The 23,120-nt window shown below is 41.4% G+C and overlaps 1 protein-coding gene across 3 annotated transcripts in view; it reads left to right on the top strand.

Annotated features, from left to right (window-relative positions):
• The window catches only part of EIPR1 (EARP complex and GARP complex interacting protein 1), a 172,581-nt gene that overhangs the window by 137,437 nt on the left and 12,024 nt on the right, over positions 1–23,120 (top strand). For 2 of the 3 annotated variants that reach the window (XM_039530230.1, XM_039530231.1), the window contains 4 exons: positions 13,342–13,478; positions 17,885–18,052; positions 19,529–19,696; positions 19,790–19,813. In XM_039530230.1, the coding sequence (XP_039386164.1) occupies positions 13,342–13,478; positions 17,885–18,052; positions 19,529–19,696; positions 19,790–19,813 (497 nt within the window). The remainder of the gene's footprint in view (positions 1–13,341; positions 13,479–17,884; positions 18,053–19,528; positions 19,697–19,789; positions 19,814–23,120) is intronic. The other variant, XM_039530233.1, reaches the window with a different exon arrangement.

Here is a 23,120-nt window from a genome sequence, read left to right as displayed (position 1 = left end):
ACCAATGACTTTTGAGAACAATAGATTCTTCACCATGACTATCTAACTGGTTAAGCCACAACAAAGCTGTTTATGATAATGATACTGACTTCCTTTGTAAAGCACTTTGAACCTTCCGATGAAAACAGCTATATGTGATACATATTATTTAATCTCAGCATAACTTTTGAAATCAATGTTTATATCGTTAAAGCAATATCCAGCTTCTGATTCAAAAGACTGCTGATCCATCAGTATTTCAGTTAGTGTTGCTTAGCTAGTATATTTTCTAAATTCTATTACTTTCCAAATAGAAAGTATGCTTGTACTGCATCAGAGATTGATTAGCAGAATAATGGCTCCAGGGGGCAAGGTCAGTGATAAAGGAACAAAGGAGATTTAGCCAATGACAGCAGTTATGTGCTTGCACCTGAAAAATATGAATAACCCAAATTAGAGTCAGTGGAAGTCTAAAGAACAACCCAAGATAAGTATGTGGCCAGTAGTATATCAATACGTGACTGATTGAGTTTTTTAGATTGCACTGTGTTGGGATGGTCTGTGAAAAGCCTTAGTTTGAAAAGGCTAGGAGTGTTACTGACTTTCTCAGGAGAGACAATAGAAAGTTCCAGCAATTCCTCCATAACCTCATCTAAAATATTCTGATATCTCATGGTGAGCACACTGCTTCCATCGTGTACTTTGGAAACTTCAGTTATTTCTGAATAAGTTTTTCTCTAGGAATCACTGTTCTGCCATGATTAGTCTTCTGCCCCCAGAAATTTTCTTAGTGATTCACTAGTCTACACTGGCAACACTAAAGCCGTGGCAGCACTTTAACATGGCTTTTATGGTCACAGCAGAGCACTGGGAGAGAGTTCTCCCAGATCTCAAAAAACAAAAAAACAAACAAAAAAACCAAAACCCACCTCCACGAGGGGCGTAGTTACCAGCACTGGGGGCACACTTCCCAGCGCTGATGCACTGGTTACACTGGCGCCTTACAGCGCTGAAACTTGCTGCGCTTGGGGGGGCGGGGGTTCATACCCCTGAGTGAGAAAGTTACAGCACTGTAAATTGCCAGTGTATACAAGCCCTTAGGTGATATTTGCTGCTTCAGTGAACCAGAACCCACTTGTGGATAGGGGTTCTCCTTTGACAGCTGAATTTTGAAAACCAATGGAGACTTTTCCCCTCAAAATCACAGATCTAGCATCATTTCAATCTTGGCCAAATGTATCAATTATTATAAAGCTGGTATGTTTTCCATGTTGGTTGATTTTGCCGTGAAATCTGTCTTAAGCAACCATCTAGATGCCTTAGTTACTATGAGTCCAATTGTATGAGACTTACAGGGAGTCATAAAAACCTCCTTTATAAGATCTAAATAGATTTTCTGATCCTTAAAGTTATGACAATTATAAGTCAAATATTTTAAGCCTTTCCAGGCTTAAATAGGGCTAGAATAGATTGTTGAGCCCCATTAGGAAGCTTGGAGTCTTCTCTTTTCAAAGGGATTAATTTCATGTTTCTAGCCACGCAGTGCTGAGAAATACTGGGCTTCAAAGCTATGGCCCTTTGATATGTAGAAAAACTGATCCAGGAATGAATATTGCCAATAACAAGGAAGGGAAATTCCACAATTGAGGGGAGGAGGAGGAAACATTTCCTTAGCAAGATGACTTTAAAAAACCCCGCTGTTCTGCAATTTGAAATGTTAGAGGTAATCCCCTGCAAATGGATTAGTGAGCAGAGAACAGGTGGTGATATTAACAGTATGATAAATATATTTTTTACATAGGCCATCACCTCCACATATAAGGGGTCTTTTGAACATGAATGTGATGTGGCTACAGATAAGATTTTGTTACGTCTCTGTACAACCTGTTTGTATGGGATTGTTGAGTATGAAGTACATCACAACTTTAAAAACAAAATTTTAAATTTAAATGTTTTTCTGATTGTGTGCTCATGTGTATGTGTAAAAATAAAAGTAGGCTACTCAGGGAGATTAACAAAACAGAACAGAGATCTGTGGGCCTTGAATGCAGCTTCAACCTATGGCACAGAAAATCTTTTCTCACCAGATTTAACAAGAAAAAAAAATGAAATGTATAATCAAAAAGTCTTTAATGGTCTCTCTTTAAGAGAGCTTTTATGTAGAGTCCTTCACAGTTGATTTGGAGGCTATAATCAATTCTACAAGACATCAAATGCAGGTATTCAGAAAAATCTTCAAGGTAAGGGGAAAAAGTCCATGTCCACTTACTCTATGTATTTGCAAGCAAATTACTCCAAAGAAAATATACAATAAACAATGCCTACTAAGATTAACTATTGAATTCAAACTATAACAGGTACATAGAAAGGTTAGTAGGATAATCAGAGGAATTGATAGCCAATCTTATGAGAGGAGACCAAAAGAGCTTGGTTTGTTTAGCCTAGCAAAATGGTTTAGAAGGAGTATGATTGCTGTCTATAAGTACATCAGGGTGATAAACACCAAGGAGAGAGGAAGAGCTCTTTAAGGTGAACAGAATGTTGGCACAAGAACAAATGGATGTAAACTGGCTATGAATAAATTCAGGCTGTAAAATAAAAGATTTTCTAATGATCAGAGGAGTGAGGTTCTGCAGTAGCCTTCCAATAGGAGTAGTGGGAGCAAATTAGTTTTAAGGTAAAGCAGGGTAAATTTGTGAACAGGATTACATAACTAGATTATCTTTGATTGAAGGGGGCTGAACTTGGTGACCCAGGAGGACCCTTCCAGTCCTATCATAGAATATCAGGGTTGGAAGGGACCTCATCTAGTCCAACTCTCTGCTCAAAGCAGGACCAGTTCCCAACTAAATCATCCCAGCCAGGGCATCCTCAAGCCTGACCTTAAAAATCTCTAAGGAAGGAGATTTCACCACCTCCCTAGGTAACCCTCCTAGTGAAAAAGTTTTTCCTAATATCCAACCTAAACCTCCCCCACTGCAACTTGAGACCATTACTCCTTGATCTGTCATCTGCGACCACTGAGAACAGTCTAGATCCATCCTCTTTGGAACCCCCTTTCAGGTAGTTGAAAGCAGCTGTCAAATCCCCCCTCATTCTTCTCTTCTGCAGACTAAACAATCCCAGTTCCCTCAGCCTCTCCTCATAAGTCATGTGCTCCAGCCCCCTAATCATTTTTGTTGCCCTCCACTGGACTTTTTCCAATTTTTCCACATCCTTCTTCTAGTGTGGGGCCCAAAACTGGACACAGTACTCCAGATGAGGCCTCACCAATGTCGAATAGAGGGGAATGATCATGTCCCTCGATCTGCTGGCAATGCCCCTACTTATACACCCCAAAATGCTGTTAGCATTCTTGGCAACAAGGGCACACTGTTGACTCATATTAAGCATCTCGTCTACTGTAACCTCTAGATCCTTTTCTGCAGAACTGCTGCCTAGCCATTCAGTTCCTAGTCTGTAGAAGTGCATGGGATTCTTCCGACCTAAGTGCAGGACTCTGCACTTGTCCTTGTTGAACCTCATCAGATTTCTTTTGTCCCAATCCTCTAATTTGTCTAGGTTCCTCTGTATCCTATCCCTACCCTCCAGTGTATCTACCACTCCTCCCAGTTAATGTCAACTGCAAACTTGCTGAGAGTGCAGTCCACGCCTCCTCCAGATCATTCATGAAGATTATTAATTATGAAATAAATATGAAGATATTAATGAATTCCTAAAAATGTTACAAAGCCATTTTGTAATCAGACTACTGGCACCTTCAGTTCCTGTATCATCCTGTCAGCCTATCATAGGAAATATTTTAAATCCATAACTATTGTCTATATAGTCCAATTTAGTTTCCTTTTTTCATTCTTTCAGCATTTTTGTCAACATGATTTTGTGCCTCTCCACTATAGTATTTAAATACATATATTTTAGCCTCTATTTCAACCATCTTAGAACCAAGCTGCATTTTAAAAAATTGCTTGAGGACATTCCCTGCAGTGAATCTAATCTTACGCTCACTGTCAGGACCTTTTCAAATTAAATTAGTTATTCTTTGCCATTTATAATCATTAGTTGAACCGAGACGAGGTCTAAAGCCCAAACAATTCACAGGATCTCTTCAGGTTTTGTTGGAGAAAGTGAGAAGGTTCCTCAATTGGACTATAGTTCCGAGGTCACTAAATCAGGTAGATCTTCCTATGCAAGTAAATGCCATCTTCAGCTGTTCTAAACATATTGCAGTAGAATTAAATAGACAGAGGCATTGACGCATGGACATTTTGCATGTTCTTTGCATCCCAATCACAAAATATTCATCCCAGAACTGTGGTGCGTTGTTGTTTGCCAACAAATGTATAAACCGTCTTGTCTTGCCTCCAAAAAATGACCTATATGGCCTATTTTTATGGGCCTTTTGCATGTATTTGACCATATACATTGGAAAAGTATGTATTATCCCTAGTTTGGCTAAATATTAGTTTCATTATGAGTTAGTGATTGTATTTTGTTCCTAAATTGCTCATTTTCCTATGTGTGTGTGCTCTTTCTCTTGTTCCTCCTACTCCTTGTGTTAATCCCATCTGTGGAGTCTGCTCTGCAAGTCCTCTCCCTCCAAAGTGTCCTGTTCAATTCCATATTGTCTAGCACACCACATGCTAATCTGTCTTCCTTTATGACATCCCTCCACTACTTCTTGGATCAGCCTCTCTGTCTTTTTTTCTTTCATTTTTGATCTTTTGGACTGCCCTGCACCCATAATTGTTGGGATCAAATTGTCTGAACTTGCAGTCCCTCTTTTTTTCATTTATGGGTATTACTTTGTGCATGTCTCTAACATACATATTCCTCCTGTGGTCTTTGTTGCTTACACCACTCATCAATCTCAGTATCTGCATTTCTGTGGAACAGATCATTTGCTCATGTTTCTTCCTTGTTTGACGCTTAGCACCAGGTATTAAAACTGGATGAGCATCTAAAGAAGTGAGGTTTTTTACCCATGAAAGCTTATGCCCAAATAAATCTGTTAGTCTTTAAGGTGCCACCAGACTCCTTGTTGTTTTTGTGGATAGACTAACACAGTTACCCCCTGATACCTGACACCACTGTTTTATAAACTTTCCTTTTTAATCTTAACAGGTGTCGTCTTATCACATACTACAATACGTCTCTCTCTCCATTTAAGCCAGGCATTTATTATCTGAGCTCTAATTCCATCCTCCATTTCCCCAGATTGGAATCCAGTTCTTTAAACTCTGTGTTTTTTCCTGTTGTCTGCCCATCTAGTTTCAAAGATAATCCTTCAGTGTTCACATGTTTGAAATTATATACCATATACTCTATTTTTCCTCTACTTATTTTGATCCCATGTCTCTCCAACACATCTCTCCATTTATCCAGATCCTGTTCTACATCTTTCTCTTCACTGCATAGAGCAGTGGTCCCCAAACTGTGGAGCACAGAGGAAAGTGCAGGAGGGCGTGGCGGGCCTGGGCTAGCCCCCACAGGTGACGGGGAGGGAATATCACCCAGCCCTGCTCTGAAGGCTCTGCTCCTGGCCACAGTCTCAGCTCCTGGCCTGGCCACATCCCCAGCCACCAACTCTGGCCTCAGCCCCTAGCTCCCAGCCCCGCTGCAGCCCCCGGCCCTGCTGAAATCCCCACCTCCGCCGCAGCCCCTGGCTCCCAGCCCTGGCTGCAGCTCTGGCCCCAGCCTTGGCCACCTCACCCCTGTCTGTGCTCCCCACTCCTCCGGAACCATGGCCCCGCTCTCAGTTCCCAACCGCAGCTGGAGGGGCATGACATGAAAAGTTTGGAGACCATTGGCATAGAGCAATAGAATCTGAAAACAGCATGCACCAAGGTGCCTCCTTCTGTGAGGATATCCAGGTCAAATATAAACAAGAAACGTCTCAATGCTGATCCTTCATGCACTGCTATCTTTATGGATAGTTTGTCTGGTTCACCAGTAGAAGTTCTGAATATTGATGTTGTGCCAGCCCTGTTTGGATTTCACAATTTTCGTTGATCTCTGTTGGTCAGTGTTCACCTTGGCATGGGACTAAAACTGTTTTGATATGACTGTTTATCTTCTCTTAATAAACAAGATAATGTGTCCATGCGAATTCAGCTCACTCCTTCTTGGAAAAGTACTAAAAACAACTGCTGAGCAATTGTTTCTCTCCAAAGGCTGTAGCATGTGGGGTCCTACAAATTTCCATCTTCTGTCCTTCCCTGTTCCTTGTTTTCCCAATGCTAGTATGAAACCATTAGGTTGTGATCAGGAAGCACTCGTGTTACCACTATACTGATGATACTTGTCTCTACAATTCTTTTTTATTTAACTCAGATTCTACAGTCTCATTACTTTTCCAATGTATACTTAAAGAGCAATCTGGATGAAGTTGAACTAGCTCAAATTGAATAAGAACAGATGTTTGTCGGTAATGAGAAACATGGAGAAGTGAAGAGTGTAGGCTGGGTCTGCACACTCTTCTCATTTTGTGTATCCAATTTTATGCAAAATGATTGATAGTGTCAGGGTCCTATTGGAATTCTCAGATAGTATTATGGTTCATAGTGCCATTCAGCATCTCCAGCTAGCCAGAAGACTACTCATTTCCTTGTATTATGAACCTGAGAGCAGTCTTTTATATCTTTACTTCCTGGTTTGGCTGTTGCAGTGCCCTCTATGTAGAGTTACCCTGAAGTCCACCTACTATCTCTAGCTACTGCAGAATACAGTTGCCTGTTTCCTGAGTGGTGAGGTTCACTGCCATGAGTTAATTTATCTCAGATGGTGATCTTTAACGATTTAGATCTTTAGGGACTTCATTACTTGAGATACCATCTTTCACCCTATAACCTGTAAAGACAGTAATGATAAGATGAGAAGTGTGTGCTACCTGAACATACTGAATACTTCATGTTTGGAGGCAAAGCTTCCTCAATTAAGGGTCTCACATTGGAATTCACTGTACTTGAAGGTCCATCAGTGGTTCATAGTCATTTTAATCTAGCAACCTTCAGGGCAAGATGCAAGCTTCATTTGTTAGCATTTGATTAACTGATTTTATTTTGTTCTTCTTTTGTGGTTTATTGTCTGTAATTAAAGTGCCTAGCTGCTGCAGAGAGAGAGAGAGGGAGGCACTGTAGAAATTAATAAAATGTTACAAAAATTCATTAAGGAGAAAGAGGTCTAAAGGGAATTTTCCCATTCTCTAAATTAGATATATTCTCAAATTTCTATTTTATGATTTTTCAAATAATTCAAAAGCATAAGAATGTACTGTTTTAGATATTTCAGAGTTGTAAATTTAAAGAACTGAAATGTTTCTGTGAAAAACAAAAAAAGTCAAACATACTGAACTTACTAAATGAAAATGTCATGCACCTCCATTGTGCCATATCTTCAGTGAATCATTAGTAGTGTTGGTGGTGGTGGTGTTATGATTATTATTATTATTGCCACTTATATAGAGCTTTCTATCCTTGGCTCTCAGTACTTTACAAAGGTAGATGATCATAGAAACATAGGAGATAGGACTGGAAGGGACCTTCTGGATTAGCTAGCAAATGGGACCGCAAAAGTTTGAGAGCGAGTTTGTAGGAGGAGGTTGTAATATAATCGTTATGGTTAGGAAGGACCTCATCACCACTGCCAACGCTGCTCCTGTCTCCTCCACCTGCTCCTGTATCCAGACAGACAACCTAACCATGGATTCCTCTACCGAGATCCTGGTGTGGGTTTGCAGAGACTGTGGCCTGCTTTTCCCAATCACAGAAAGCCAGGCTGGGGGGACCATCCAGTGTGAAAGGTACTTGCTGGTGGAATCTCTCAGGAAGTAGGTGGGAGAGCTACAGGAGGAGGTGGCTAGGCTGAGGAGCATCTGTTCCCATGAGGTGTTCCTCAAGAGTATTCATATGGAGACATCCAAGGCTGAGAAAGCTATCCAACTACAGAGAACTGCTGTCACATCACTGGGGGAGGAGGATATGGCTCTGTCACAGGGAGGACACAGGCAGCTGTTTACTTATGGCAGCAAGCAGTGCTCCATCTCTACTCCTAACCCACCCACTGTGGTGATGGAAAACCGATTTGCTGCCCTGGCAACGAGTGATGAGGAATCACCCCCAAAGGTGGAGGAGGAGAAGCCATATTACCCCGAAGGCTGGGAGGATCGCAGCCACCACTCCCAGGAGGAAACGTAGGGTGGTGGTGGTTGGTTACTCTCTTCTGAGGGGGACAGAGGTACTCATCAGTTGCCCTGACATGGCATTCCAGGAGGCATGCTGCCTGCCAGGGGCCCATATCCAAGACGTTATGGAGAGATTGTTGAGGATCATCCAACCCTCTGACTACTATCCCATGCTACTCATCCATGTGGGCACTAATGATACTACAAGGGCCTGATGAAATGCATCCTAGAATACGCAAGGAACTGACTGAGGAAATATCTGAGCCATTAGCAATTTTTTTTTAAAAGTCATGGAAGACGGGAGAGATTCCAGACGACTGGAAAAGGGCAAATATAGTGCTAATCTATAAAAAGGGAAATAAGGACAACCCAGGTAATTACAGACCAGTCAGCTTAACTTTCGTGTCTGGAAAACTAATGGAGCAAATAATTAAGCAGTCAATTTGCAAACATCTAGAAGATAATAAGGTGATAAGTAACAGTCAGTGTAGATTTGTCAAGAACAAATCATGTCAAACCAACTTGATGGCCTTCTTTGACAGGGTATGGGGGTGGGGGTGAAGAGGGGAGAAGCACTAGACATGTTATATCTTGACTTTAGTAAAGCTTTCAATACTGTCTCGTATGATCGTCTCATAAACAAACTAGGTAAATGCAACCTAGATGGAGCTACTATAGTAACTCCTTACTTGACGTTGTAGTTATGTTCTTGAAAAATGCGACTTTAAACGAAACAATGTTAAGCGAATCCAATTTCCCCATAAGAATTAATGTAAATGAGGGGGTTAGGTTCCAGGGAAATTTTTTCACCAGACAAAAGACAGACAGACGTGCACACACACACACACACACTATAAGTTTTAAACAAACAATTTAATGCTGGTACACGATGATGATTGTGAAGCTTGGTTGAGGTGGAGGAGTCAGAGGGTGGGATATTTCCCTTACTGCTAAATGATGAACTAGCAATTGGCCGAGCCCTCAAGGGTTAACTCTCACTCTGCAAGCCAGCAGGAATGGAGGGAGATGTGCACATTCCTGCCTTGTTAATTAGATCAGCTTGCTGAGACCGCAGGTGCTGCAAGCTCCCTCTGTCCTGAGCCCTGCTCTATGGAAGATGGGGTAAGCGGGGTAGAGGAGCAGGGGGACAGCCCCCCTGGCATTAGCCCCCCTCTTCCTTCCCTCCCCCCTGGCACAGCAAGCAGCAGTCTTGGGGAGCAGCTCCAAGGCAGAGGGCAGGGGCAGCACATGGCGGGGGGTGGGGAGGAGGGACACAGCTGAACTGCAGGCAGCTGCTGCACAGGGAACTTAGGGGAGCGGGGAGCTGATAGGGGGCTGCCCGTCCACCCTGGTTCCAAGCCCCCACCAGCTAGTTGCAACGGGCTGCTCTTCCTGCAAGCAGTAGACAAAGCAGGCAGCTGCCAAACGACGTTAGAAGGGAGCATTGCACAACTTTAAATGAGCATGTTCCCTAATTAATCAGCAATGTAACAACAAAACAACATTAACCAAGATGACTTTAAGTGAGGAGTTACTGTATATGGTGAGTGAATGACTGGTTGGAAAACCGTTCCTAGAGAGTAGTCATCAGTGGTTCATAGTCATGCTGGAAGGACATAACAAGTGGGGTCCCACAGAGATCAGTTCTGTGTCTGGTTCTGTTCAATATCTTCATCAGTGATTTAGATAATGCCATAGAGAGTACAATTATAAAGTTTGTGGATGATACCAAGCTGTGAGGGGTTGCAAGTGCTTTGGAGGATAGGATTAAAATTCAAAATGCTCTGTACAAACTGGAGAAATTATGTGAAGTAAATAGGATGAAATTCAATAAGGACAAATGCAAAGTACTCCATTTAGGAAGGAACAATCAGTTGCACACATACAAAATGGGAAATGACTGCCTAGGAAGGAGTACTGCAGAAAGGGATTTGGGGGTTGTAGTGGGCGACGAGCTAAATATGAGTCAAGAGTGTAACGCTGTTGCAAAAAAAGTGAACATCATTCTGGGATGTATTAGCAGAAGTGTTGTAAGCAAGACACAATAAGTAATACTTCCTCACTAGTCTGCGCTGATTAGGCCTTAACTGGAGTATTGCGTCCAGTTCTGAGCGCCACATTTCAGCAAAGATGTGGACAAATTGGAGAGAGTCCAGAGAAGAGCAACAAAAATGATTAAAGGTCTAGAAAACATGACCTATAAGGGAAGATTGGAAAAAATTGGGTTTGTTTAGTCTGGAAAAGAGAAGAGTGAGAGGGGACATAAGTTTTCAAGTACATAAACGGTTGTTACAAGGAGGAGGGAGAAAAATGGTTTTTCTTAATCTCTGAGGATAGGACAAGAAGCAATGGGCTTAAATTGCAGCAAGGGAGGTTTAGGTTGGACTTTAGGAAACAATTCCTAACTGTCAGGGTGGTTAAGTACTGGAATAAATTGCCTAAGAAGGTGGTGGAATTTCCATCATTGGAGGTTTTTAAGAGCAGGTTAGACAAACACCTGTCAGGAATGGTCTAGATAATACTTAATCCTGCCAGACTGGACTAGGTGACCTCTCGAGTTCCTTCCAGTTCTATGATTGAATGTAGTCCCCTGCTATTGCAGATAACCCTGTCGTGTAATTTCATTTGGGGGAAGGTATTGTGTTAAGGTTCTGAATGATTTATGTATCAATATGGGCCAGGGGTTGTGTGCAACTCTAGGGAGGGAGGGTTGTTTTTTGCTCCTCCAGTGGAGGGTGATTAAGGTGAATCACTTAGGCTATAAACACCTTGTGACAGAGAGCTAGTCATAGTGTCCTAGTCCCTGAAGTTGCTGTAGCACAGAAAAGGCTGCAGGCTTAACTGGAATCAATCAACCTGTTCATGGTGGGGATTACGGACCCTTGGTCATAGTTGTTGGTCTAATGAGGTAATTGGCTTAGTAATGGGGAGGATATATAATTGGGAGGAACAGGAAGTAAGGGGGGTAAGCTGTATCGAGGAGAAAAGCTGTGTGAAAGACTCCTGCTACTGTACACCTGAGCTACATCCTGTCATGTTTGGAAACTGAGAATTAAAGATATATACATGATGGAAAAGAAATGGACTCTGTGTTTGTGACTAGGAGACCACAAAAACAAGTTAGACAGCACTGCCTACTGGGTAGCCGAAGAAGCATCCTGTGACAAACCTCTGGAGAGGTACCAACCCCCGGGAAGGCTTCTGTATGTTGGTTCAAGCTGGGTTTTCCAGAGATCAGCTGGCAAAGAAAGGGCTTTTGATATAAAAAGGCTAGGTTTAAACTCAGTCAGAGCCTTCTTCCTAATCCAGCAAGAAGACAGGACAGGACCTTCTGTCCTAAGCAGTTCCAACCCTTGCAGAAGGGTTGGAAAGACTTTGACCTACTAGGGATCTATAAGACTCATGTGCGATCTCTGGTAAGCTGCTAGCATGTGTATAGGAATTCCTATTGTTTTTATGTTTTCTTTGTAATGCTTTTACCTTAAGAATATATGTGCTTGCTTAGAAAAAGCTGTGTGGTAACTTGTAACTGCTAGCAATATACTGTTTAGAGTCCCTGAAGAGAAAGCAAAGCTCAGATACTGGCCTTTAGATCAAGAGATCTCAAACTGAGGGTCGGGACTCCTCAGGGGGTCATGAAGTTATTACATGGGGGGGTCGCAAGCTCTTAGCTTCCACCCCAAACCCTGCTTTGCCTCCAGCATGAATAATGGTGTTACATTTATTTAAAAGTATTTTGAATTTATAAAGGGGGGGTCGCACTCAGAGGCTTGCTATGTTAAAGGGGTCACCAGTACAAAAGTTTGAGAATCACTGCTTTAGATAGACTGCTTTGCTGGGGATGTTGCAGTATAAAGCAGGGAACCGTGTTACCTTGAAATCCTAGTCAGGAATGAGGGAGACAGAAACAATAAGTAGATGCTCACTAGGGGCTGTGGAGGGGGGAATACAGATGCAGTTACACTGAAATATGACACAATTTGTAAATTTATCAAGCATAATTTTGAAACTAGTTATCCCCCATTACTTTTGTTGAAGGTTGTTCCAGAACCTTACTCCTCTGCTGGTTAGTAACCTTCTTCTAATCTCTAGCCTAGACTTGTTTATGGCCAGTTTATATCTGTTTATTCTTGTGCCAACACTGCCTTTTAGTTTAATTAGCTCTTTTCCCTTCCTGTTTTTTATCCCTCTGATGTAATTATAAAGAGCAATCATAATCATTACATCTATCTTCCAAGTGGGGAAACTGAGGAACAGAACTCAAGGGACTTGCCAAGGTTACACAATTTGTCAATGACAGATCTAGAAATAAAACAGGACTCATTGCTCTCACTTTGGTGCTCTTGCTGCTGGACCATATTGATGCTGAGTTGATGCAATGGAAACCACACTTCCGATTCCATTCAATCTCACTGCTATTCTATTAATTCTGCAGCAGTCTCTTTCCACTTTAGAATGATAACCTCTAGATTAAGTGTTTTACATAGTGAACAAGTATAGTGTATGTTTGTTTTAGGAAACTTGGCTTCAGTTTCATTTTGGTGTGAAAATGGGTTGTCTTCCTTCTCCTTTTTCCATTTTGGCCTTTGAGAAGCCAGAGCTTGAAGCAGAAAATGAGATGTCTGATTCCTTCCTGATATTTTGGTGACGTGGGACAAAATCATGATAAATTGGCCAGATGTTTCATACTTTAATACACTCAAACCTGTCCTTAAAAACTAGGAAGACTTTTGGACATTCAAGATATTTTCTGTCTTTGAAACTCATAATTCCATGAGGGCTATTAAGGTACAAAACTGTGTAGATCGTCTCACGTCCCTGATAACAAAGCTTCAACAAATTATATGAAACAATTTAATTTTCTTTGGAAATGTAAAGAAGGTTAGAAAATGATCTTTATATCCATTGTCCACTGAGTAACTTACACTGGATAAACCTTATATAAATTACTTCATATTGTATCGGCTAGAAAACAAACTTACTGGTCTGAGTTTTTTACATACTTACTCTTTATGTATGTATGTATGTATTTATTTATTTTGTCCCCATTATTATCCTAGCATCTCTACCTTACTTTCTTGCACTTGGAGCAATAGGTCAGCTTGCAATTTTTGCACTGTGCCTGCACTTATTTTAATTTTAGCCTTATTTGTAAATACCCCATTTTTTTTAATGCACAGCTGTCCAATTCTGCTGCGTTGGAAGGAAAAGGGCAATTAAAATTTACTTCTGGACGATGGAGTCCACACCACAATTGTACGCAAGTTGCAACAGCCAATGATACTGCCATTCGAGGATGGGATACACGAAGTATGAGGTAACAATAAAATTTGCTCTCTTGTTCTTAAAGAATAGACTCTCCATTGGAGGTTAATTTTAATCACTTTTGACTTGTTTTTTGAAAAAAAGGGTAGAAAAGATATGACTGCATAAATAATTGTAAATGGAATGGATTTGGATTGCGTTGTTGGTGTATTCAGAACTTTCAAGTAAAGGGTTTACTCTTGGGTTTTTTCTAAGCTTCAAATCTACCTTGCATATTGAGTGTCATCGAAATATGCAGTAGTCCCAAGGTGATTGTTCAATACACAATATAAGTATTATTTAAACTAGAGCTGTTTAGTAATTCACCATGAAAATCAATGTCTGTTTAAATCAGAGTACTGATGGTGCACTAATTGTTACCTTCATAGTATGATGGTTAAAGGTAATTTAATCAAAAAAGTTTACCTTTTACTTTTACCATTTTAGTAACTACTGTATCTAAGATTATAACATACTAGTTCCACACATCCGAAGAAGTGGGTATTCTTGCATCCGAAGAAGTGGGTATTCACCCACGAAAGCTCATGCTGCAAAACGTCTGTTAGTCTATAAGGTGCCACAGGATTCTTTGTTGCTTTTACAGATCCAGACTAACACGGCTACCCCTCTGATACTAGTTCCACACAATTATGGACTTTAATTTAAAAAAAAGTGAGCCAAGACAAACAAAATGCTGCAAATATGCAAGTTAGGGACTCTTTACCTGCTCTGTTTGTGATTTTGATAGGCAGAGGAGTGGTGATGTGCACATCTGTTGCCATAACAACAGAAGGCTCTGCAAGCTTTTTTAAGATACCATTTATCCCCTTAGCATACAGTAATTTATCACTAAACTGAGAAAACGGATGTCTTGTAATAACTTCTGTTGCCTTAAAGGGAGGATGATTTCAAATTTTGTTCTATGGCTCCTGCAAGCCCAGGGTGCAGCAGTAAGTCCCCATGTTTCCCAAGCTAAAAAGGTTTATTTAATTTCATAAAGCAAAGCAAAGCTAACTAGACATATATACAGTCATCAAAAGCCATTTCTTCTTGTACTTCTAGCATCTTGTCATTTTCATTGTTTTGTAAGAGGACATGCAAAAATCTAGCTTCATATTTATAAATAAGGCTGGCTTTAATAAAAATGTATAAGAGGTAATGTTGAAGGGCAAAGGAGGATTTTTTTGGGCTCTTCCTTTGGTTTCTGTAATTATCTCATTTCAGCATGTTGTATTCACACTTGAGCTTAAAGCCTAACTATGTTTCTAAGAAGGAAAGTTTAAGTGATAAAGACCATGCACACAATACATTTAAGTTTCACACTCTTACTTACTAGTCCTAATGGAGAAATCTTCTGAACATTGTGTTTAATGAAGTATCCTAGCAAACACCAGTGAAAAATATTTATTCAGGTTATTAACAGTAGCGGAAAGAAAAATGCTACAGTATGGTTTACAAAAAGCAAACTTCACAATTACAGCTTGTCTAAACAAAATACAAGCTATAGAAAAAATTGTAGCTCAGATTAGACGGTCTCAAAACCAGTTTGAAGAGCAGTGGGCTTCAGACAATTAACTATTTGCAATCTACATGAAAAAAAATACGAACAAGAATAACTCTGAGCTAAAGAGACTGTAGTATCTCTAGAAAGAGGCTAGTCTGATTTGTCTACTAAATATGTAAAGTCACTGTATTTCCTGGAATATAACTATTCTGCCCCAGCTACCTATGTTTTATACGTGTATGAAAATGTTACACCAACTGCATGTGGACCTGTTGGTGTATAGTCATATTGAACCACAACTCTGACATTCCCCAAGATTTGTCTGAAGCTCCTACTCTGCAGAGTTTAGGAGCTCACGGGACTAAGCTGTACCCCAGGATTCTTACATGGAATCTGTTCTTTAAGCTACCAAATTCTGCAGGAGGGACTCTTCGGACCCACGGAGCTTCTGAGCTTGAACAGAGCAGAACTGCATAACTGACTAGCATTGGGGGAAAAAAAGCAGGTTCTTCACAATAAGGGGAGCCAGACTAGCTGATTTACAGAAAGCTCCTGTAAGTAGGCAGAAGTAGGAGTGGAAGCCATAAGAGAAGATGAATTCAGCCATAACTAAGGAAAAAGAAGTAAAGACTAGGGAACCGAGGATAAAAATTTGCAGAGAATGGGAAAATGGAGGAGGGAGATACTGAAGAAGGGCTAGAATAGAAGCAGGAGAATACTGTCAAGAAACCCCTAGAGTGGGTAGAAAATGATGTTGAAGGTGTTAAACGAATGAGGAAAAGAACAGAAAAAAACAGACTTTCACACTAGGGCAGGAGGAGATCATTGGTAATTGTAATAAGAGCAGTGTATGTCAAGCTGAGAAGATAGAAACCAGAATGTGTGGATTCCAAAAGAAAATTAAATCAGAGGAAGTCCGGGCAGTGAGAATAAATTGCAAGAAGATTGGAAGAAAGGGGAAAGAAGAAGATGGGACGGTAGTTGAAGAAATAAGTGTGGTCAAGGGGAGGGTCTTTTAAGATTGGGGTAATCCTGACATATGTTCAGATGATAGGGGAAAGAGAATAGAATGGGGGAGAGGGTGAAGAAAGTTAGTATTTGGCATTTCAGTATTACCAATGGTAATCCACCAGTGGAAAGAATGTCCCAGCTTGCAGCTTTCTGAACAGTCCTTAAAGATGCGAGCATCATGCGCCTTCTCTGACCAGCCCCCATTAATATTGAGAAAGCGTCCCCGATGAGCTACCAATACTTACATAACCATAGAAACATGCCACGCAGTCGGCCTCCAAAGAGGTGGGATGATTTCCTAATGAGATATGGACAAGCATGGCAAAGGATGGCCAGATTGAGAGAAGATTGGAAGACGCATTGTGATCGGCTCAGTCTTAACTGATGAAGGACCGACAGTCTACGCAGAAACATAGCCTTTTTCTGTTGATGTACTCTGTGGCAACATGGGCTGGTGCCAAAATACAGGGGCGGCTCTAGACATTTCGCCGCCCCAAGCATGGCGTCATGCTGCGGGGGGTGCTCTGCCGCTTGCCAGTCCCGCGGCTCCGGTGGACTTCCCACAGGCGTGCCTGTGGAGGGTCCGCTGGTCCCGAAGGCGCCCTGCCTGCCGCCCTTCAGGCGGCCGGCAGAGCGCCCCCCGCGGCATGCCGCCCCAAGCACACGCTTGGCGTGCTGGGGCCTGGAGCCGCCCTGCAAAATAGGGATATGCATGCCATCTATCACTCCATCACAGTTGAGAAACCTCATTGCTGCAAATCCATCTACTATGTCCTTCATATTGCCAAGAGTCACAGTCCTGCATAGGAGGAGACTATTTAATGGCTCTATACACTTGCATGATTGCAGCCCCCACTGTGGATTTTCCAACTCCAAAATGATTTCTCACAGAGTGGTAGCAATCTGGAATTGAAAGCTTTTACAGTGCAGTCCCCACTCACTTCGCAGCTCTCAGTCTGGTTTCCCTGCACTGGAGGGCTAGGGCGAGCTTGGCACACAGATCCAGGAATGTGGTGTTTCATATCTGAAGATTCTCGAGCCACTGCCAGTGCTTGTTTCTCAGGCCCAGAAGCAGCACTTCACTGTTGCATCTGTTCCATGAATACTACCAACAATCTTGAATTGTTTTTCACTTTGTCTCTTAGTAAACTGTCCTCGAAGACATTGTCATGTCTCCCATTGTTGCAGTACTTCCTGCAGCTCTGTAAATACCAGAGGATCATTGCAGTATTAATGAGAACAGTGCAGAGCTCTATCAGTGCAGGCTTCTATCAGAGGTGGAAGACACGGAAAAGTGCCACGGCGTTTATAGGTCGTTTTAAAAAGGTGCAAAAATTATGGGATATGTTTAGCATTATGGAACAGAGAAAGTTGCATACTGAGAAGTTGACCCTTAGCTCTCAGAGATCCCTGGCCGAGTCACTTCTATCCCATAACACATTGTGAAAATATCGCAAAAGACATTGCGCTGTACAAAGGTGTGTGGCACACTGGGATATCTACACATGGTGCACTGCACTTTGCATTGACACAGCCACTCCTGGTGAGTACGTGCCACCCCAAAGCAAACAGCCAATTGTGCATGCCCACAACCAAAGTACAGACTCAATGGCTGTATGCTGACGTAACTTGTGTCAACCAAAGATTATAATTAGGGTGACCAGACAGCAAATGTGAAAAATCGGGATGGGGTGGGGGAGGGTAATAGGTGCCTATATAAGACAAAACCCCAAATATCAGGACTGTCCCGATAAAATCAGGACATCTGGTCACCCTAATTATAATATAGACATGGCCTAGGTCTGTCAGTGCCAAAGGATTAACTAAGTTACTAGAGAAATAGATTTTTATGAGTAGATTGCACTTAGCTTTCATAGTAAATTTAATTTTAATGTGTTTTACAGACAGATCTATTACATAGAAAATGCACATGGACAGCTGGTACGGGACCTAGACTTTAATCCCAATAAACAGTACTACCTGGCTAGTTGCGGAGATGACTGCAAGGTGAAATTCTGGGATACTAGAAATGTCACTGAGCCAGTGAAGACACTAGAGGAGCATTCCCACTGGTAGAATAAATTATCTGCATGCTGTTTTGTGGGTGGACGGTTTATGTAATTTATTCTGCTAATTATTTTACTGTTTAAAAACAATGCAAACTAGCTGTGTTTATGCTATTGTGATTCATCATTTTTCTGCATCGAGGAATGGTTTTAATATGTGACTGTTTCTTGTATAATTTGTAAATTAAGGGTTGGGGAATGTTAGTCTAATTTCTACTAAGGTATTTTCAGCTGTATGGAGGGTGAGATTCTGGGCTGTATTTTCGAAGAGGCACAGCACAGGGAGAAGAGACTCAGGTGTCTTTTAAGACATCTCTTCATTCTGAGTTCTGGGTTGCTTTGTGGCCCCTGACATAATTTACACAGCCATAGGGCCGTCTCAGTTACAGCATCCTCCCTGGGCTGCCTTATGGCAGCTGCATTGCCCAGCATCTCTACAGTGCTACATGCTGCAGCCCGCACCCTGAAATTGCTCCTCACAGCCCTTGAGCCAGCATAGGCAGGGGGGTCCTTAGATCAGTTTGTGCCCTGGGGCAGTATTCTCCCTTGGCCAGATCTAGGGCTTTGAGCGCCCCTTTACACCATTCTGGCCCCTCTACACAATATGAAGGGGCCAGAGCACGGTGAGAATCTCACCCATAGTTTAAAAAAATTACTAAAGAGATTAACCATTCCATTTTTGAATGCTTATGTATTGATACTTTTGTGGTTATATTGGGATTTGGGCTGCAGAATCACTTGCACTTTAAATCTGGACCTGCAGCCGCTTTGGCAGTAGCTTGAAGATGCGAAATAACAGAAGCAGTATTTTTACTTGTTGAGAAGATGAAAACAAAAAATAGAACAAAAGAAAATCATAAAGCGATTGGTGTTAACCTAATTCATAAAATATAAACACTAGCAAAATCTAATCCTTTTGATTTAGGGTCTATTTTAACAGTTCACTGTGATAATGTTGTGAGATCTTGGTTAATGTAGAAGTTTATTTCGAGTCCATATTTTGCTTTTAGAGTACCTTACTGTATTTAGTATTTTTAGACTGTCTATTTGATATATTGAACCATAAATAGACATTTACTCTTGGGGAATTATATTAGGGTTTGGTCCCTCCACCCTTACCTCCCCACTGCAACCTGTAAAGATATGGCCCTGGAAAATCAAATTACATGAAAGTTTATGACCCAAATGAAGACAGCAAAAAACAATCTCTAGAATGAGAGTGTCAGATTCTACCCATGCTTATAGAGTCTAAGGCCAGAAAGGACCATTATGATCATCTAATCTGAACTCCTGTATAGCACAGGCCATAGAACTTCCCCAAAATAATTTCTAGAGCATAACCCATTTTATAGATTAGATTACTCTTAAACTATTTGTTCACATTTAAATTGAAATAGTGTATTTAAACAGTGCAGTATATTTATTGACTGACTCTGTGGAATAGACTCTTGTAATACTTTTTACATTATTTTTATTTTATAGGGTATGGAATGTACGATACAATCATTCTCATGACCAGTTAGTCCTTTCAGGCAGCAGTGATAGCAGAATCATTCTGTCTAACATGGTATCAATTTCTTCTGAGCCCTTTGGACATCTGGTAGATGATGATGAGCTTAGTGACCAAGAGGACCACCATCAAGAGGAGAAGTATGAAATATATTGATTTTCACACAAACATTTGTAGTATGAGGTATTTTTGTATTTTAAGGACTAACATGCTGTATTTTTTACCGACTTCAGGATTTTTGTATACACACCTTTCAGGTATGTTGTATTTTTCAATTTAATCTACTACTTTCAGAGTCTTGGATGGGATCCACATTTCTAAAACTAATTGGCAGAGTTGCTTTAAGTTCACTGGTGTAAGTGGGATGGGACACTGAACGCCTGACCCAAAGCCCATTAAGTCAATGGAAAGACTTCCATTAACCTCAGTGGGTTTTGAGTCGGGCCCTGAGCCCACATTTAATAATATGTATTACATAAGAGTTGAAAGTCTTCTGCTTTTCATCAAATTTCCTCTTAATTCCTTCTTCCTTAATAATCTTTTGGGAAGTTTAACTCTCTAGAGTTAAACTTCCACACACAATCATGAAAAGAAGAATGAAAGTATATTGCCAACATTATTTTCCATCTTAATATAGCTGATGGGCTCTACTAGAAAATGATACCTTAATGTGCCTATATATTTAGGATTTTTGATTTTTTAAAAGTTATTTTCAACTGAAGGTAAGGAATAATGCACATCATGATGAGCATTTGTAAATGTGTATTCACCCCACTTGGGTGTGTAAAGAGGCTAGACACATCATAATTTACTTTATTAAAAATAGTATTACTTAAAAACATTGTGTACACTAAAATGCACTTGCTTTTTATTTGGAAAAGTACTTTGGCAGCCTAAAACTTGAGGGGAAAAAACTCTCATCCCCAATCTGTACTTTTGCATGCACATTTTTTGCTCATACATATATATGTGCCTCTTCTTTGCAGGCGTGAACACTTCTAGCATTTGTGTCCACACAAGTGTTCTTAATTTATGTTAAGTATCAGAGGGAGAGTTAGTCTGGATCTGTAAAAAGCAACAAAGAGTCCTGTGGTACCTTATAGACTGACAGATGTCTTGGAGCATAAGCTTCTTGGGTGAATACCCACTTCATCACATGCGTCTGACAAAGTGGGTATTCACCCACGAAAGTTCATGCTCCAATACGTTTGTTAGTCTATAAGGTGCCATAGGTCTCTTTGTCACCTAATTTATGTTAATATACAAAAATGAGTTGGGTGCTTTATAGTGAAAATAGAAAGGCTTGGTTCCTGCCCTGATTTTTGTTGTTGTTTGTTGTTAATGAACAATAGGGTTAGATGGGAGTGAGAAAGGGAAAGGGTTACAAAAATAAGATCAGACAGTTATTCAGTTATGCTACATGCACCTCTGAGCTATACATCTATCTATATTGAACCATAAATGCAAGTCACAAGAGTGTCCCCCCCTTTGCTCCAGCTGATGTTGAGCTACTGGTCTCACTTGTTCTGCCAAAGGAATAGTTGTTTTTCCATACCAAGAAAGGAAGATGTACCCCATAGTACTCATTGAATACTGGTTGTAAATAATATCTTCTGGAGCCGCTGGCAATTCAAGTGGCTGGAAAAAGTTTAATCTGAAAAGTTGCCCATGGCTTAGTGGTAAATAAGTATTGTCAATGTACCTAGAGCACAACTCTGTAACCACAGTGTGCTGTGTGATTCTGTGTGTGTGGTCTCTGCATTGGCCCACAATTCCTACAGTAAGGTAGACTCTGCAGTTCCCTGTGGATTGGAATCCAGAAAATACAATGTAAATAAAAACTGCATCCTGAGTGCGGGGAGGGTTAAGACAAACAAGGTGCAGCTAAGCAGGGGTATCTAAGTAGTATTCTGACACCAGGCATTTATTAGTTTATCTAGAGATGTTCTAATTTCTGTCAACCTTTGACATACAGCCTGCCTCCAGTACCACACTGTGTACTGAGCGAGGAATGGTGAAACCAATAATATGCCAAACAAATATAGGAAACTTGATACATATTTTACATTGGCCACTAGAAGAAGTTAACCACATCACAAATGATGTGCACAGTGATGGAATGGAATATTTTCCTATTCTTATAGGGCACCCCATGCTCACAGCTCAAGAGTGCTATCAGTAACCCCCAGAACCAGTGGAATATAGACAGTTTTCATCAAGCTTTCTCATAACTTCATTTTTGTGCTTCCTTTCTTGATAATGATTAACCTATCTGACAATGGTAGTCAGAAACTTCTGTATACAGATGCAAGTTTTAAACTGGTTTCTAATAACTACAGTAACTCCTCACTTAACATTATAATTATGTTCCTGAAAAATGCAACTTTAAGTGAAACGATGTTAAATTAATCCAATTTTCCCAGAAGATTTAATGTAAATGCGGGGGGTTAGGTTCCAAGGAAATTTTTTGGGGGGCAGACAAAAGGCATTATATACTGTACTGTACTGTGGTTGGGAGGTGCCCCTGGTTTACCTCACACAGGCACAGCCCGCTGCAGACAGTGAGGCAGGCAAGGACGCTAGGAAGCACCTTGTGCAGCAGCAGCTTCCCCCCAGAAGAACAGGTGCTGACTTTGCTGGGGGATGCTCAAGGCCTGCCTCTTCCCATCGCCACTCCTCTCCAGACCCACCTCTTCTCACCCCCACTCCACCTCCTCCCCAGAGCACACCGTGTCCCCGCTTGTCCCGCTCCCTCCCAGTGCTTCCCTGCTGCCAAAGTCCTCGTTAGGACTTCCTTCGAGGGATGGGGAGGAATGGAGGCGTGGCGCTTCCCTGCTCCCTCCCTCCCTTCCTCCCATAAAGTCCTAAGTGCCGCCAAACAGCTGTTTGGCAGCAGGGGAAGCGCTGGGAAGGAGAGGGAGGAGGCGGAGAAGAGGAACTTGTGCAGTGCTCCCTTGTAAAGTCGCTGCTCTTCCACAGAATCCTACAAGCAGTGGACAGAGCAGGGAGCCAAACGATGTTATAAGGGAGCATTGCACAACTTTAAATGAGCATGTTCCCTAATGGAGTAGCGACGTTACTTCAAAACAATCTTAAGCGGGAGGGCGTTAAGTGAGGAGTTACTGTAGTTCTCTGAAAGGATCCCTTTTGTTAAGAAGTCTTACATATGGCATTACTGTAACCATCCTGGATATAACATGACTCACTGTGTTTGCCATTTTAGAGCTTCTCACCCATTCAGGATTGTTTGTCACAGCTATACCTTTTGAACACTCGCATCTCAGTTATATGGAGGAAACTAACCCCCCTGCTATAAAGCCTATAATTGTCCTGTGATTGGCCTCTGTACCATTCATTGGGACATTGGTGGTCCTCTTGCTTTCTTCTCTCCTTCTGGGTTTAGCTTCCATGTGAACTGGAAGCATAGAATCATAGACATGTAGGGCTGGAAGGGACCCCAAGGGCCATCAAGTCTAGTCCCCTGTGCTGAGGCAGGACCAAGCGTAACTAGACCATCCCTGGCAGGTGTTTGTCCAACCTGTTCTTAAAAACCTACAGTGATGT

The sequence above is a fragment of the Mauremys reevesii genome, linkage group 3 (genome assembly GCF_016161935.1).
Source record: "Mauremys reevesii isolate NIE-2019 linkage group 3, ASM1616193v1, whole genome shotgun sequence".
In the NCBI taxonomy this organism is placed as follows: Eukaryota; Metazoa; Chordata; order Testudines; family Geoemydidae; genus Mauremys; species Mauremys reevesii.
The sequence above is the reverse complement of the archived record's forward strand: the minus strand, read 5'-3'. Positions and strand labels throughout refer to the sequence as shown.